Source organism: Sus scrofa, chromosome 1 (genome assembly GCF_054392235.1).
Source record: "Sus scrofa isolate SSC_HxYL_T2T_F1_AM1 chromosome 1, Sscrofa_HxYL_maternal_Yorkshire_Landrace_v2.0, whole genome shotgun sequence".
NCBI classification, from domain to species: domain Eukaryota; kingdom Metazoa; phylum Chordata; class Mammalia; order Artiodactyla; family Suidae; genus Sus; species Sus scrofa.
In genome coordinates this window covers 267635980-267647301 of record NC_139383.1, presented here as the reverse complement: position 1 = coordinate 267647301, position 11322 = coordinate 267635980, and the positions used below count along the sequence as shown (strand labels likewise).

General features: G+C 48.7%; 1 protein-coding gene across 2 annotated transcripts in view; it reads right to left on the bottom strand.

The window, feature by feature from the left end:
* PAPPA (pappalysin 1) overlaps window positions 1-11322 on the bottom strand; it is a 240100-nt gene that overhangs the window by 7422 nt on the left and 221356 nt on the right. For both annotated transcript variants that reach the window (XM_001926753.8, XM_084993952.1), the window contains one exon: window positions 10029-10127. In XM_001926753.8, the coding sequence (XP_001926788.6) occupies window positions 10029-10127 (99 nt within the window). The remainder of the gene's footprint in view (window positions 1-10028; window positions 10128-11322) is intronic.

The following is an 11322-nucleotide window of genomic DNA, read 5'->3' as shown; positions in this document are numbered from 1 at the left end:
GACTGTGTTGGCCATGCTTACTCTTGTTTCCCCAGGGCCTAAGCTATTAATGAGTGTTCACTTCTCCATTTCTCCCTGGCTTTCTCATTGCACCCAGGCTGGTGCACCTCTTTGTTTATCTTTTCAACTGAAGCTCTTGGAGTGTGATGCTGTGGTCAGCATCCCCACAGCTGCTTCTCCCATGCAGAGCCTGCCTTGCTGCTTACAATTGCTCACTGTGCCCTGTTCAGGGCACTCACTCCCCATCAGCCACACCTATGCAGAGGTGGTACTTTCCAATCTGGAAGACGCTTCTACAACCTCTTCTCCTCTAACAGAAGCAGACAGAGAAAACCCTCCAGGTCCAAGTAGGGAAAGTAAGGGCAGAACCATGTCCAAATCTAACAGATGGGGTCAAGTGGGGAGATCCAGTTACTGTGCATGACTATGGACAGTGCTCTCCATAATTCTTTCCCTCCAGGCTAGGGATTGAATTGGAGCTGCAGCTGCTGCCCTATGCCACAGAAACTCAGGGTCTAAGCTGCATCTGCAACCTACACGCAAATGCTGGATCCTTAACCCACTGAGCAAGGTCAGGTATTGAACCCGCATCCTCATGGATACTGGTTGGATTCGTTTCCACTGAAGGCTCATGATTCTTTAGGAAGCGCTTTTCATCTAATTGATCTTTCATGCTTCCTGCTGTACCTCCAAACAGGCTAAAAAACATGCAGCAGAATCTACCTCTTTAGACAAGGACTTCAAGGCCTTGCATGATCTGCATACAATTCTCAGACCTCACCTTGTTCCCTTTGTCCCCTTTGTCTCTGTGGCTAATCTACTGGTTCTTCAAATACCCCAACGTTTTCCTGCTTTTCATGTTACTTCCCACTCCTGCTCTTTCCTGGCCAGCTCCCCTTCATTCATCAGGTCTTAGCTCAAGCACCACCTCCTCCTTCATTAGTCTGACCAAAGATGGCCTCATCATGCTCATCTTCACATGTCATCGTTCTGTTTTTACACCATTCTTGTATAGAACCACTTCTGCATCTCTATGTTATCACAGTCTGGTCAGAGCCTATGTCTGTGGCTGAACTGAGTCTTTACTTCACAGCAGGCATCCAAGGGACCCATGAATGGAAGAATAGATGAAGGCATAGATACAGGCAAAATACAAGTCAGGGAGCCTCTGCTCTTGCCCTCCGTGGCTGTGTGACTTCGTGTAAGTTACTTCCTTTCTCTGGACTCCAGTTTCCCTATCTGTGCCTTAAGATTTAATGACCTCTACCTTCTTTTCTGTCTGAAAATCCTTCTTAGTCTGAGACAGGCAGAAGACCCTGGGCAGAAAAGATGGAGAAATATAGACTTTCTCCATGGTCTGCATCTTGTGTGTTCTCCTTTCTGTCACCCCCTAGTTCCATTAGCTTCTCCAAAATGGTCAGCTGGCGGGGCCTGATCACTAGTCAGCTTCTCAGGCCAGTCTGGTCACTCTGGCGCTGGGGGCGTAGTGTAACCATTCTCTTTCCTCCCTGGGTTGGCCGAGGGAGGTTCAGCACTTCCCTAAAGGAATGTGGCTGGAACCTATGGGAAGGAACTTCAGTCAGAACTCAACAAAGTCTAGAATGTCTGGTCTCAGGAGAAAGACCTGTGCCTCCGTGTGGCCCCCACAGGCTTGTAAAGGCAGCTGCATTTACTGAGCCTCACTATGGGCCTGGCGGGCAGCAGGTCTGGGTTCAACATGGGCCCCAAGAGGCACTCGGGCAGGTCCTCGGGCAGGTCCTTAGCACCCTGAGGACTTCATCTTCTGTCTGTGAGACAAGGGTTCTACTGAGGAGCTAAGGGAGCAGTGCTATCTCCAAACGAGCTGGCAGAAGCCCCGGGCAGAGGACAAGCATGGCCCAGCGCCCTTCCTCTCGCCTCTCTGTGAATGTGCAGAGCCTGCCTTGGGGTCTCCTCTCCTCCCTTATCAGGGGCCAGCAAATAGGAAGAGGAGGTGGAGGTTGCCACTCCCCCTGATGCTCCAGGTGTTCCCAGGTCTGATCTAGAAAAGAAGGGGACGCCTGTCCATCTGGGTTCCCAGCCATGAACAACCCTTCACATGCATGCAGGCACCGCCTGAAGCTGTCCATGGGTTAGACGAGTTCCAAGTGCTCTTTTGGGGGCTCCGCTCAACCTCAAGAGGCAATTGTCCTTAGCTACTCAACTTACAGATGGGGATGTAGAGGCTTCAGAATGTTGAAAAGGAAGCAAACCTGCCCTGGGCCTCACTACCAGTCAGTTAAGTGGACACTGCAGAATTTAACCCCCATTCCAAATACCAACAGCTTGTCAGCTGGTGAGAGTAAAGTGGAAGGCCGTCTTCACACCCCAGCCAGGCTGACTGCTGCGTGGTCTTTTTCAAAGCCACTAGCCTTTTTCCCTTATAGACTGCCTGGCACCCAGTTATCTCACTCACTCTTCCCAGCAGCCCTAATAAGGCAGCCATTCTTACTATCCTCGTTCTATATCTTAGAGGAAACAAAGACACAAAGAGGTGAGTCACTCGTCTGGCAGGGGCTTGGGCTCTGCACCCTGTTTGTAAGCACCCCTGAGGCCCATCTCCAGAGAAGCAGGCAGAATAGAGCCAGGGGCCCCTTTTCCCAGAGGAAGCATGGAGAGAAGGGTCCCGTCCTAATAAAGCTGGCTCTGAGCTTGACTCCCTGATCCCCCCAGCAGCTTTCACCTTCTCCCCCAGCCGGCCTCCCAAGGAAGCCTACCACCCACAGCATGAATGCCACAGCGGCCAGTTTACATTTGGGATTCCCAGCACCGTGCGGCTAGGCTGTCCCATAAATGGCTTGGCCACCCACTCAGGGATTCTGTCAACAAGCCCAGGTCAGTGACTGAAGGCCAGGATTCTCTCTTTCCCTCTGGGCTGGAGACAGTGCTGAGGCCCAGGGATTTCTCCCCATGGGTGAGCTGCCCAGGATAACACCTCCACCCACGTGTGTGAGTGGCTCAGGAACGTAGCCCAGGCAAACGCGCCACGGGGCCCTGGCTGGAGGCCTGGGCTCTGACTCAGACCCAACAGGGAGGTCACAAGCAGAGAGGGTGCAGTGGTGGGGAGCAGGAGGAACCCTGTGCAAAGGGTCTGGAAGCCTCAACTGTCCACCCACCCACTGTGGGGCCCTGGGCGAGTCACTGCACCACAGTGGGTCTCTGGGTCATCACAGTGTTGATGGAATGACTTCATGAGCTCAAACAGAGCCAGGCAAAACGCTGGGGATGGGGGCTCCCCGACAAGTGCCTTTGGGGAAGGGCGTGTTGTGCCTGGCAGGGGGCATGCAGCAGTCAGTGGATACGGATGATTGCTTAAAGGTGGACAAGTGGAGGAGAAAATGGAGGAAAAGTAGGGGTGAAGTGAAGGAACACACCAGGGCAGACGAGAAAGATCTGGGTTTGAGTCCTTGCCCTGTTAGTGGCATGGTGTATGCCACTAGGCAAGTTACTTCTTTGGAGGGACTGTAAAATGGAGGTTATAACAGTGCTGCCACATAAAAGTACTTTGGATAAAGGATAATTCGAGAAAAGCATACAGTGCATGGTGTATAATCTATGCTCAATAAATGACCGCGATATTAATGCCAGGGATGGTGATATGGACACTGGTTACGATAATGATAACTTTGAGGGATAGAAAGGTCTGATTCTTTTCATAGGATCAGGTTGAAATGGGTGTTTAATTCACCCACATGAAAAAGTCAAAGCTGCATCTCACAGCGGGGAAATCGCCACATGCTAGAAACCAGTGATTTCTGGACAAGGAGGAATGAGTCTTCTCTGCTTAGCCATTTATCTGTTATCTCTTATTAATCTTCCAAGTTGAGCACCTCTGCCCCCTCTTTCAGGAAGCCTTCCAGGATCCTCTAGGCTGGTTCAGGGCTTAAAAATCATTGAATACCCCCACTGTTCACTGGATAAAGTTCAAATTCCCCAGCATGGCTTTTAAAAGCCTTGCATAGGTCTTTAGGCTCACCCCTTAGCCTCCCCCCCTTGCACTGTGCTCTAGCCATATTCAGCCAGTTATGGTTCCCTTGTTCTGGGCCTTTGCACAAACTGTGCTGTCCACCAGAAACACTCTTCTCTCCTATCTTTCTCCTCCTCCTTTCACCTGCTAAGACCTACACACCTTCCAGGTCTCACCTCAGAGGCTGCCTTCTCAAGGAAGCTTTGCTGACTCTTCTCACTTGCTGTGCCTCCACAAACATTTACTCTACTCTGAATGCCAGGCCACAGGTCTGCAAGCTCTGAAGTCAGCATGGCTGGCCCCTGGTCCGCCTTGCTCATGGCCCAGCATAGTATCTACTACGTAGTAGGGTCTCCACAATGCAGCTCATCACAGTGTGGGATACAACAGTGACTGAAGGAGATGCACATTCTTGCCCTCATGCAATTTTCATTTGAGCAGCAAGAGGTAGAGAGATTGTCAGATGATAAATAATAAGTGCATTTTATAATATGTGCAAAGTGATATGTGTTATGGAAGAAAAGCATGGAAGCCAAGGGGAATGGGTATGGAGTGAGTCCAGAGGTGAGGGAAGGTGGGTGATCAGGGCGGGGCACCTGGAGAACAAGACACGTGCGCAAAGACTTGGAGTGAGGCATGAGGATGAGTGGAGAAGAACGTTCTCAGCCAAAGGAACAGCTAGTGGTGAAAGTTGAAAGGTAGGAGGATGCCTGGCCTGTGCAAAGGGTGGTGAGGGATCCAGAGGGCTGGAGTTAATGGCACCAGGTGTGAGAGGTGGAGGAGGGTACCAGGAGTGGGAGGTGAGGTCAGAGAGGTAAGGGGGTAGGCATATCCCACCCACACTGCAAGGATGCAGGGTCTTGCAGGCCACTGGAAGGACTGGTTTTCACTCTGAGGAAAATGGAGAGGTATGGAAGAGTTTTGCATGGAGGTGTGATGCCTCCTGACTTTTTTTTTTTTTTTTTTTTTTTTTTGTGGCTGCACCTGCAACATATGGAAGTTCCCAGGCTAGGGGTCAGATTGGAGCTGTAGCCGCTGGCCACAGCCACAGCAACACAAGATCCAAGCCATGCCTACAACCTACACCACAGCTCACAGCAACTCCGGATGCTTAACCCACTGAAGGAGGCCAGGGATCGGACCTGCATATTCATGGGTTCTAGTCAGGTTCATGACCCACTGAGCCCCAGTGGGAACTCCCCTGACTTCTTTTAAGAGGACCATTCTAGTTGCTAAGCCCAGATGTTAGAGCTGTTGCTGTTTATGCTCCTGGCTCTGCCACTCAGCATTCCACCCTCTAGCAACTCTGCTAGGAATGCTGCTTTCCATCTCCTGGTTTTGCTTATCTCCCCACATCTTAGAGGCTCACTAGCGTGCTTCGACCAATGGGCTCCATGTGGGCTGAATGCCCTTTCTCAAGAAACCACATTTTTCACTTAGATTTAGCAAATGAATGTGGCAACTGTCCACTTCATGTCTGCAGTGGGCATGCTGTCCTGTGCTGAAACATGCTCCCAGGCTTAATTTCTTACTTGCCTTGGTCTCAGCCCTGATTAGCTTTCAAGTTCCTGCTCAATGACCACCTCACTCAAGACGCCAGGTGGCAAGTGCTTAGACATGAATCTCATCCAACTATCAAGAGATAAAGACCTAAGGTGAGTCTGGCCTGGCCAAAGCCGCAGAGCTAAGTGGTAGAACTCAGACTACACCTCCGTTCCCCAGACATCTTCCAGAATCAGTCTCTTAGGAGCCGCCCTCAACATAGCCAGTGTTCCAGGCCACCACGCCTTAGAGAGCCCTGGTATGTGGACCGCGTTAAGGTTGTTTCCCCCTCCTCCCTTCCATCCCCAACACATGCTTGCTTAGAAGGACTCCAATGATAACTGAGAACTTCTTTGTTATGAGAGGAAACTGTTGAAGCAACCATTCTGGGAATCTGCTCTGTATTTGAGACTCCTCAAGGCTCCAACAGGAAAATAATAAGCTGGCATGCTGCGCCCTGCCGCTTCCTGTCTGCCTTGCACTGCAGACAGGTGTCCGGGCTGGGCGGGAAGCTGGTCACCCCTGTCAGACAGAGTTTCCTGCACTGTCTTGCTTTTGTTTGCCAGCAGGGCCCAGGTCACCCCACAAGGCAGACATGGGGAACAGCTGGTGTCTATATAGACGTACAAAGGGAGGAAGGCTGGAGGGAGCAGACAGACATCATTCTGGGCCAAGTGACTGGGAGGCCCCAGCTCTGGGGGCTGAGAAGAGGTGTAGGTGGGGAGCAGGTAAGAATGGGATCCAGGGGAAGGTGCTGAGTGCTTGACCATGGGGCTGGAGGTCATACCTAGGACCCCAGTCTAGAAGCACAGGAAGCAAGAAGCCCATCCACTAGAAGAAGGGCAAGATGCCAGCCCACTGTAGCTGGGTCTTCAGGATGGGGTGAGAGGCAGGTGCTGTGCAGTCTAGAGCACAAGGTTTGCGTCTAAGCTCTATTGCTTACTGGCTCCGTGACCCACCCCTTCTAAGCTGCAGATGCATCATCTGTAAAATGAGGATAAAAAACAAACACACACACCTAGGAGTTCCCATCGTAGCACAGCAGAAATGAATCTGACTAGGAACCATGAGGTTGCAGGTTCGATCCCTGGCCTCACTCTGTGGGTTACGAATCCGGCATTGCTGTGAGCTGTGGTGTAGGACACAGAAGCAGCTCAGATCCCATGTTGCTGTGGCTGTGGTATAGACCAGTGGCTCCAGCTCCGATTAGACCCCTCACCTGGGAACCTCAGTATGCCATGGGTGCAGCCCTAGAAAAAGACAATAAGACAAAAAGAAAAAAAAAAAAAAAACCACACCTGCAACAGGGCTACTGTGCCAATGAAATGACACATGTAAGGACAGGTGACACTATGCTCGACCGATAGTAATCTCTCAAAAAACAGTCGCTACCCTCTTGTTTGGAGTCAGGAAATCCTAAATTCTACATGCCACTCGGGCACCTTGTACAAGTGGTTCCACCTCTTGAGTCTCAGCTGTGCACTTTGTTGGAGTCTAAGCAGAGAAGGTGCACAGAGATTCTAGCCCGTGGCAAAGCACTTAACCCATGGCAAGTGCTCGATGACTGCCGTTCAGGAAGGTGCATGAAGTGCAGCTCCCTGTCAATGAGATTCTGGGTGCCAGGCTATGAGTTTACGGGCAGGGACCTTCCCGTGATATGGGACTGGGATTGAGTACAGGTGGGGATTAAACTGGACCAGCAGGTGAGGGCAGGAGGAGGAGAGGAAGGAAGCCCCATTCTGGCCCCTCTCCTGCCCTCAGAGGCTTTTGCTATGGAAGCGGGAGACAGAAACCAGGACTGTTCTGTGCGCAGGGGAAACTCTGGTTTGGGAAGGTGGGGTGACTGGCAAGGTTGGCTGCCTCAGCTGCTCCCCATCCTGTCTTTGCTGCTGGAAAAACTGCTTTTGCCTTGTCAAGGAGAGGGTCCCATCCTCAGGGTCTCTGGCCAACTAGGTCTACAGTGAATTGTCTCCAAGTGGAATCAGCAGGGTCAAGGCCAGTCTCTTGGGGTAGACCATAATGGAAGATAATATGAGGAAAAGGATATACATATAAACTGGGTCACTAAGCTGTACAGCAGAAAGTGACTCAACACTGTAAATCAACTATACCCTAATAAAAATAAAAGTGGGAGAAGGTAACCTTTCAACATCAAAAGTCAAAATTATTTATAACATAGGTAGAAAAGAAAAGGGAAAGAAAGATTAGGGACCATGTTTGGCACTAGCAGAGAACCAACTCTGGGCCCCTTAATAAAGAGCACTCATCTCAGGACCCTGAGTGAAATTGCTGCAGCTGAACCCAGTATCAGAACAGAGAGTCAGCCATTTGAGATATAGATACATTCACACATATATTCAGGTGACTGTAAAAATTTGGAATCTGCAGCTGAACCTCCATCATGACTTCATGTCTCTACCATGCACTCTGTAGAAATAGCAATCCATTTAAAGAAGTTTCCCAATAAAATAAGTTTTGATTTTGGGATTTTTTTTTTGACGTTTTTAGTACCAAAGTTATAGCTGGTAGGAAAATCCCTTTAAACGGAGCTGCTCCTTCTCCAAATGATGGTGTCAGATGAATAACATAATTCTACACAAACTTCTATTTAAAACACAAACTTCATTGTCACCTTACTGTCAAAAGCGGCCGACTCCGATGGAGTGAAAGAGAGACACTGTATTCCTTTGGCAAAGATATCAAAAGCCTAAAAAGGCTCACACCTTTTATCCTACTCAGTGCAATTCTAAGAATCAGCTGTGAATGAATACCTAGAACTATAAAAATATTTCGGTGTAAAGCTGTTCATTAGCATCATTATTTATCATTGTGAGAAAGTGAAATAACCTGAAAGTTAAAATCAAAAGGTGGAGATAAATGCTTACATAAACTGCTGTACATCACAACCATATACTAAATAATAGTATAGCAAAAAAATATATCCAAGAAGTTTATACTAATATCAGTTCTTAAATATAAAATTTCCTACGCTAGGTATACAACACAATGCGATCCCAGAGGGAAATGCAGCAACATATCCATAAACACAAATACCTACATACTTAACACACACAAAACAACACATCAAAAGAAAAGCAGTGTCTATCTCTGGATTATAAAATAATCAGGGTATTCTCTTTTACTTTCTGGATTCCGTAGTATTTCAAAATTGTGAAAAAAATAAATTTATTAGCAAAAGTGAACTTTATTCACCTGTACTTGAGCAGTGTTTTATTTAAGAAAAAAAAAAAAAAAAAGAAGATTAGGCATGCTAGAATGTGTTGCCCATCCAGGACTGACCGATCCCAGAGAAGCCTGGCACCAACCAAGAGATGCAGTAACAGTTCTCTAATTATAGCATGTTTCGTGGGTCTCACCCTGCTCACCCCTGTATTTTAGAATCAGAGCAACTTTCTTGAAGGAGCTGATTCTCTTAAGGACACAAGGCTATAAAGGGACGAGGACAGGAACCCGGGAACCTTGCTTTTTTTCTATCACTCACTATGTTCCCTTGGACAAACCATTCCTCCCTTATGCACCTCGGAGCCCCCAATAAGGAAATGAGAGGTTTGGACCATATCATCACAGCGGACTCTTTCACCAAAATGACTGCAATTCTTTTGCCCTTCCTGTCTCAAGAACCCAGTCTCCCCTTGTTAACACGAGAGACTAGATCAAATGCTCTTTCAGCCTAGAGTATAGATGAATATAAACGTAGAAATAGTTCCCCGTGAACTCATTCATCACAAGAATACTCTTCGGCTTGGGTTTGCCCAGGTGGACCACCTCTCTCCTGAGTTCTGGCTCAGGCCCCACACTCTGGAGGAGAGCGGAAGTGGTGGCCGAGATGCATCTCAGGAGGATGTTCCAGTTTTCCTGGAAATACCTGACTCATTCCTGTCACAGCCTAATACACTAAGGAAGAAATGGCAACTGAGAACACACCTCCTAATCTACAGGTGTAAACAACAAAAGAGATTATAAAATGCTCAAGGGCCATAACTGACCCAGTTGGGAACATCCCATCTTCCCTCTTCCTCTAGACTTTAGCCACATGTGTTTGTTCCAGGATGGTACATGCCAGTCTCCTGCCCTGGACACTTTTCCTGGCTACCTCCCTCCCCCTTCTCCGCATCCCTCAAGCTTTAGCATCAATTCTCCACAAGAGCGTTCTTCAACCCTTTCCCCAGGCCCCCCCACAACTCTGTCCTTTCCCTTAAAAAGTACTGCACTTTGTCTCCTTCCATACTTGACTCTCAGCTTCAAGGCTAAGGGATCACATCTACAGAGATTGTCCAGGAACCTCCACACCTAACTCAGGGCTCTGCACATGATTTTAGCTCACTTACTGACTGTAAGAGTGAGAAACATAATAAGGCTTGTCGACGCACGCTGACACACAGGACAGTGGGTTGTCCAGCAGGTAGAGAGGATGCTGGCCCAGTAAGCTGGAGGGGCTTCCGGGGGGCGGCTGCAGGGGGGGGGGCGCACACCGGCCTACCTTTTTGGTCTTCACTGTAGAAGCGCAGCAGTCCCCACCATCATAGTTGCAGAAGGCTCGGTTGTTGATGGCATCACAGTAATTGTCTCCCATGAAGGGCTGTACAGGAGGAGGGAGGCAGGAAGAAAAGGAGTGAGGTGGGTGGGTGGCTCTGTACAGATTTAGCTGTCTCTCATCTCCTCACCAACCTCTATAGTCAACCCACCTGGCTTCAAATCCCAACACCCTTTTGGACCAGTTGTCACTTCTACCATGTTTCAAGACTTACCCAGCTAAGTTTTCCCAACTAAACTATGGATGGGCTAGGAGACACACTCTTATATGCTGGGTATGCAAAGCCACAGGAAAGACAGACTACTAAATCTTTGAAGGAGGGGGCTCATTTCCCTTGAAGAAATGATAAGACCATTTGAGCCCTCTTCTCCCACTTTTCCTGGCAGTAGGTAATTACAAACATGATTTATTTATAATAAGAGATATGCAAATAGATTAGGAAGATGAATGTAAACTACCCAAGAAGTGTAAAGTCTGAATATAAGAATTCATAGGATTTGGGCACAGCGGCTGGTGGACCATTGTGGGGGTTTTCTCTCCTAACACAGGAGTACAGATATTTGCCCCATGTCACATGTGGAGACCTTGAGGTCCAGAGAAAGAAAAAGACTCGGCCAAGAGCAGACTAGCAGAGGCAGAGTGGTGACTTCAACCTAAGTTCGCTCCTTCTTTTTTCTCTGCCATTCTAGGCTTTATCTAGCACATGGTGATTTCTTTATTTTTGTCCCTGTGTTCCTCTGAGTCTGTGATGCTTGAAAGATGAAGAAATGATGACAGGGGTAAGTCATCACTGATCTGAAGCCAGAGTCATCTTGGGGGAAAGTCGGGGGTCTCTGCACTGCCCTCCCACCCCGCACTGCAGGCACATGCATTTCCCACCTGAACACGGAGCACATGGTCTTCTATGGTCACTTATGTGCCTGGAGCTGGTGCAAGACCATGAGCTCCTCAAAGACACGGCCACTACCCAGCTCCCCATTTGTCTCCCAGCCACCTAGTGCAATGCTGGGCACAACCTGGCACTTAAACAAGGTATTTCTGGAACAGAACATAATCGTACTGGCAGCATGGAAAGGCAATTGGCAGGGGTTTAGAAAACCTGGGTTCTAGTCTTCCAAATCTCAGCCCCCTGGTTGGATACTTGCTTTTTTTTTTTTTTTTTTTTTTTCTCTTTTTAGGGCCGCACCCCCGGCATATGGAAGATTTCCTAGGCGAGGGGTCAGATTGGAGCTGGAGCTGC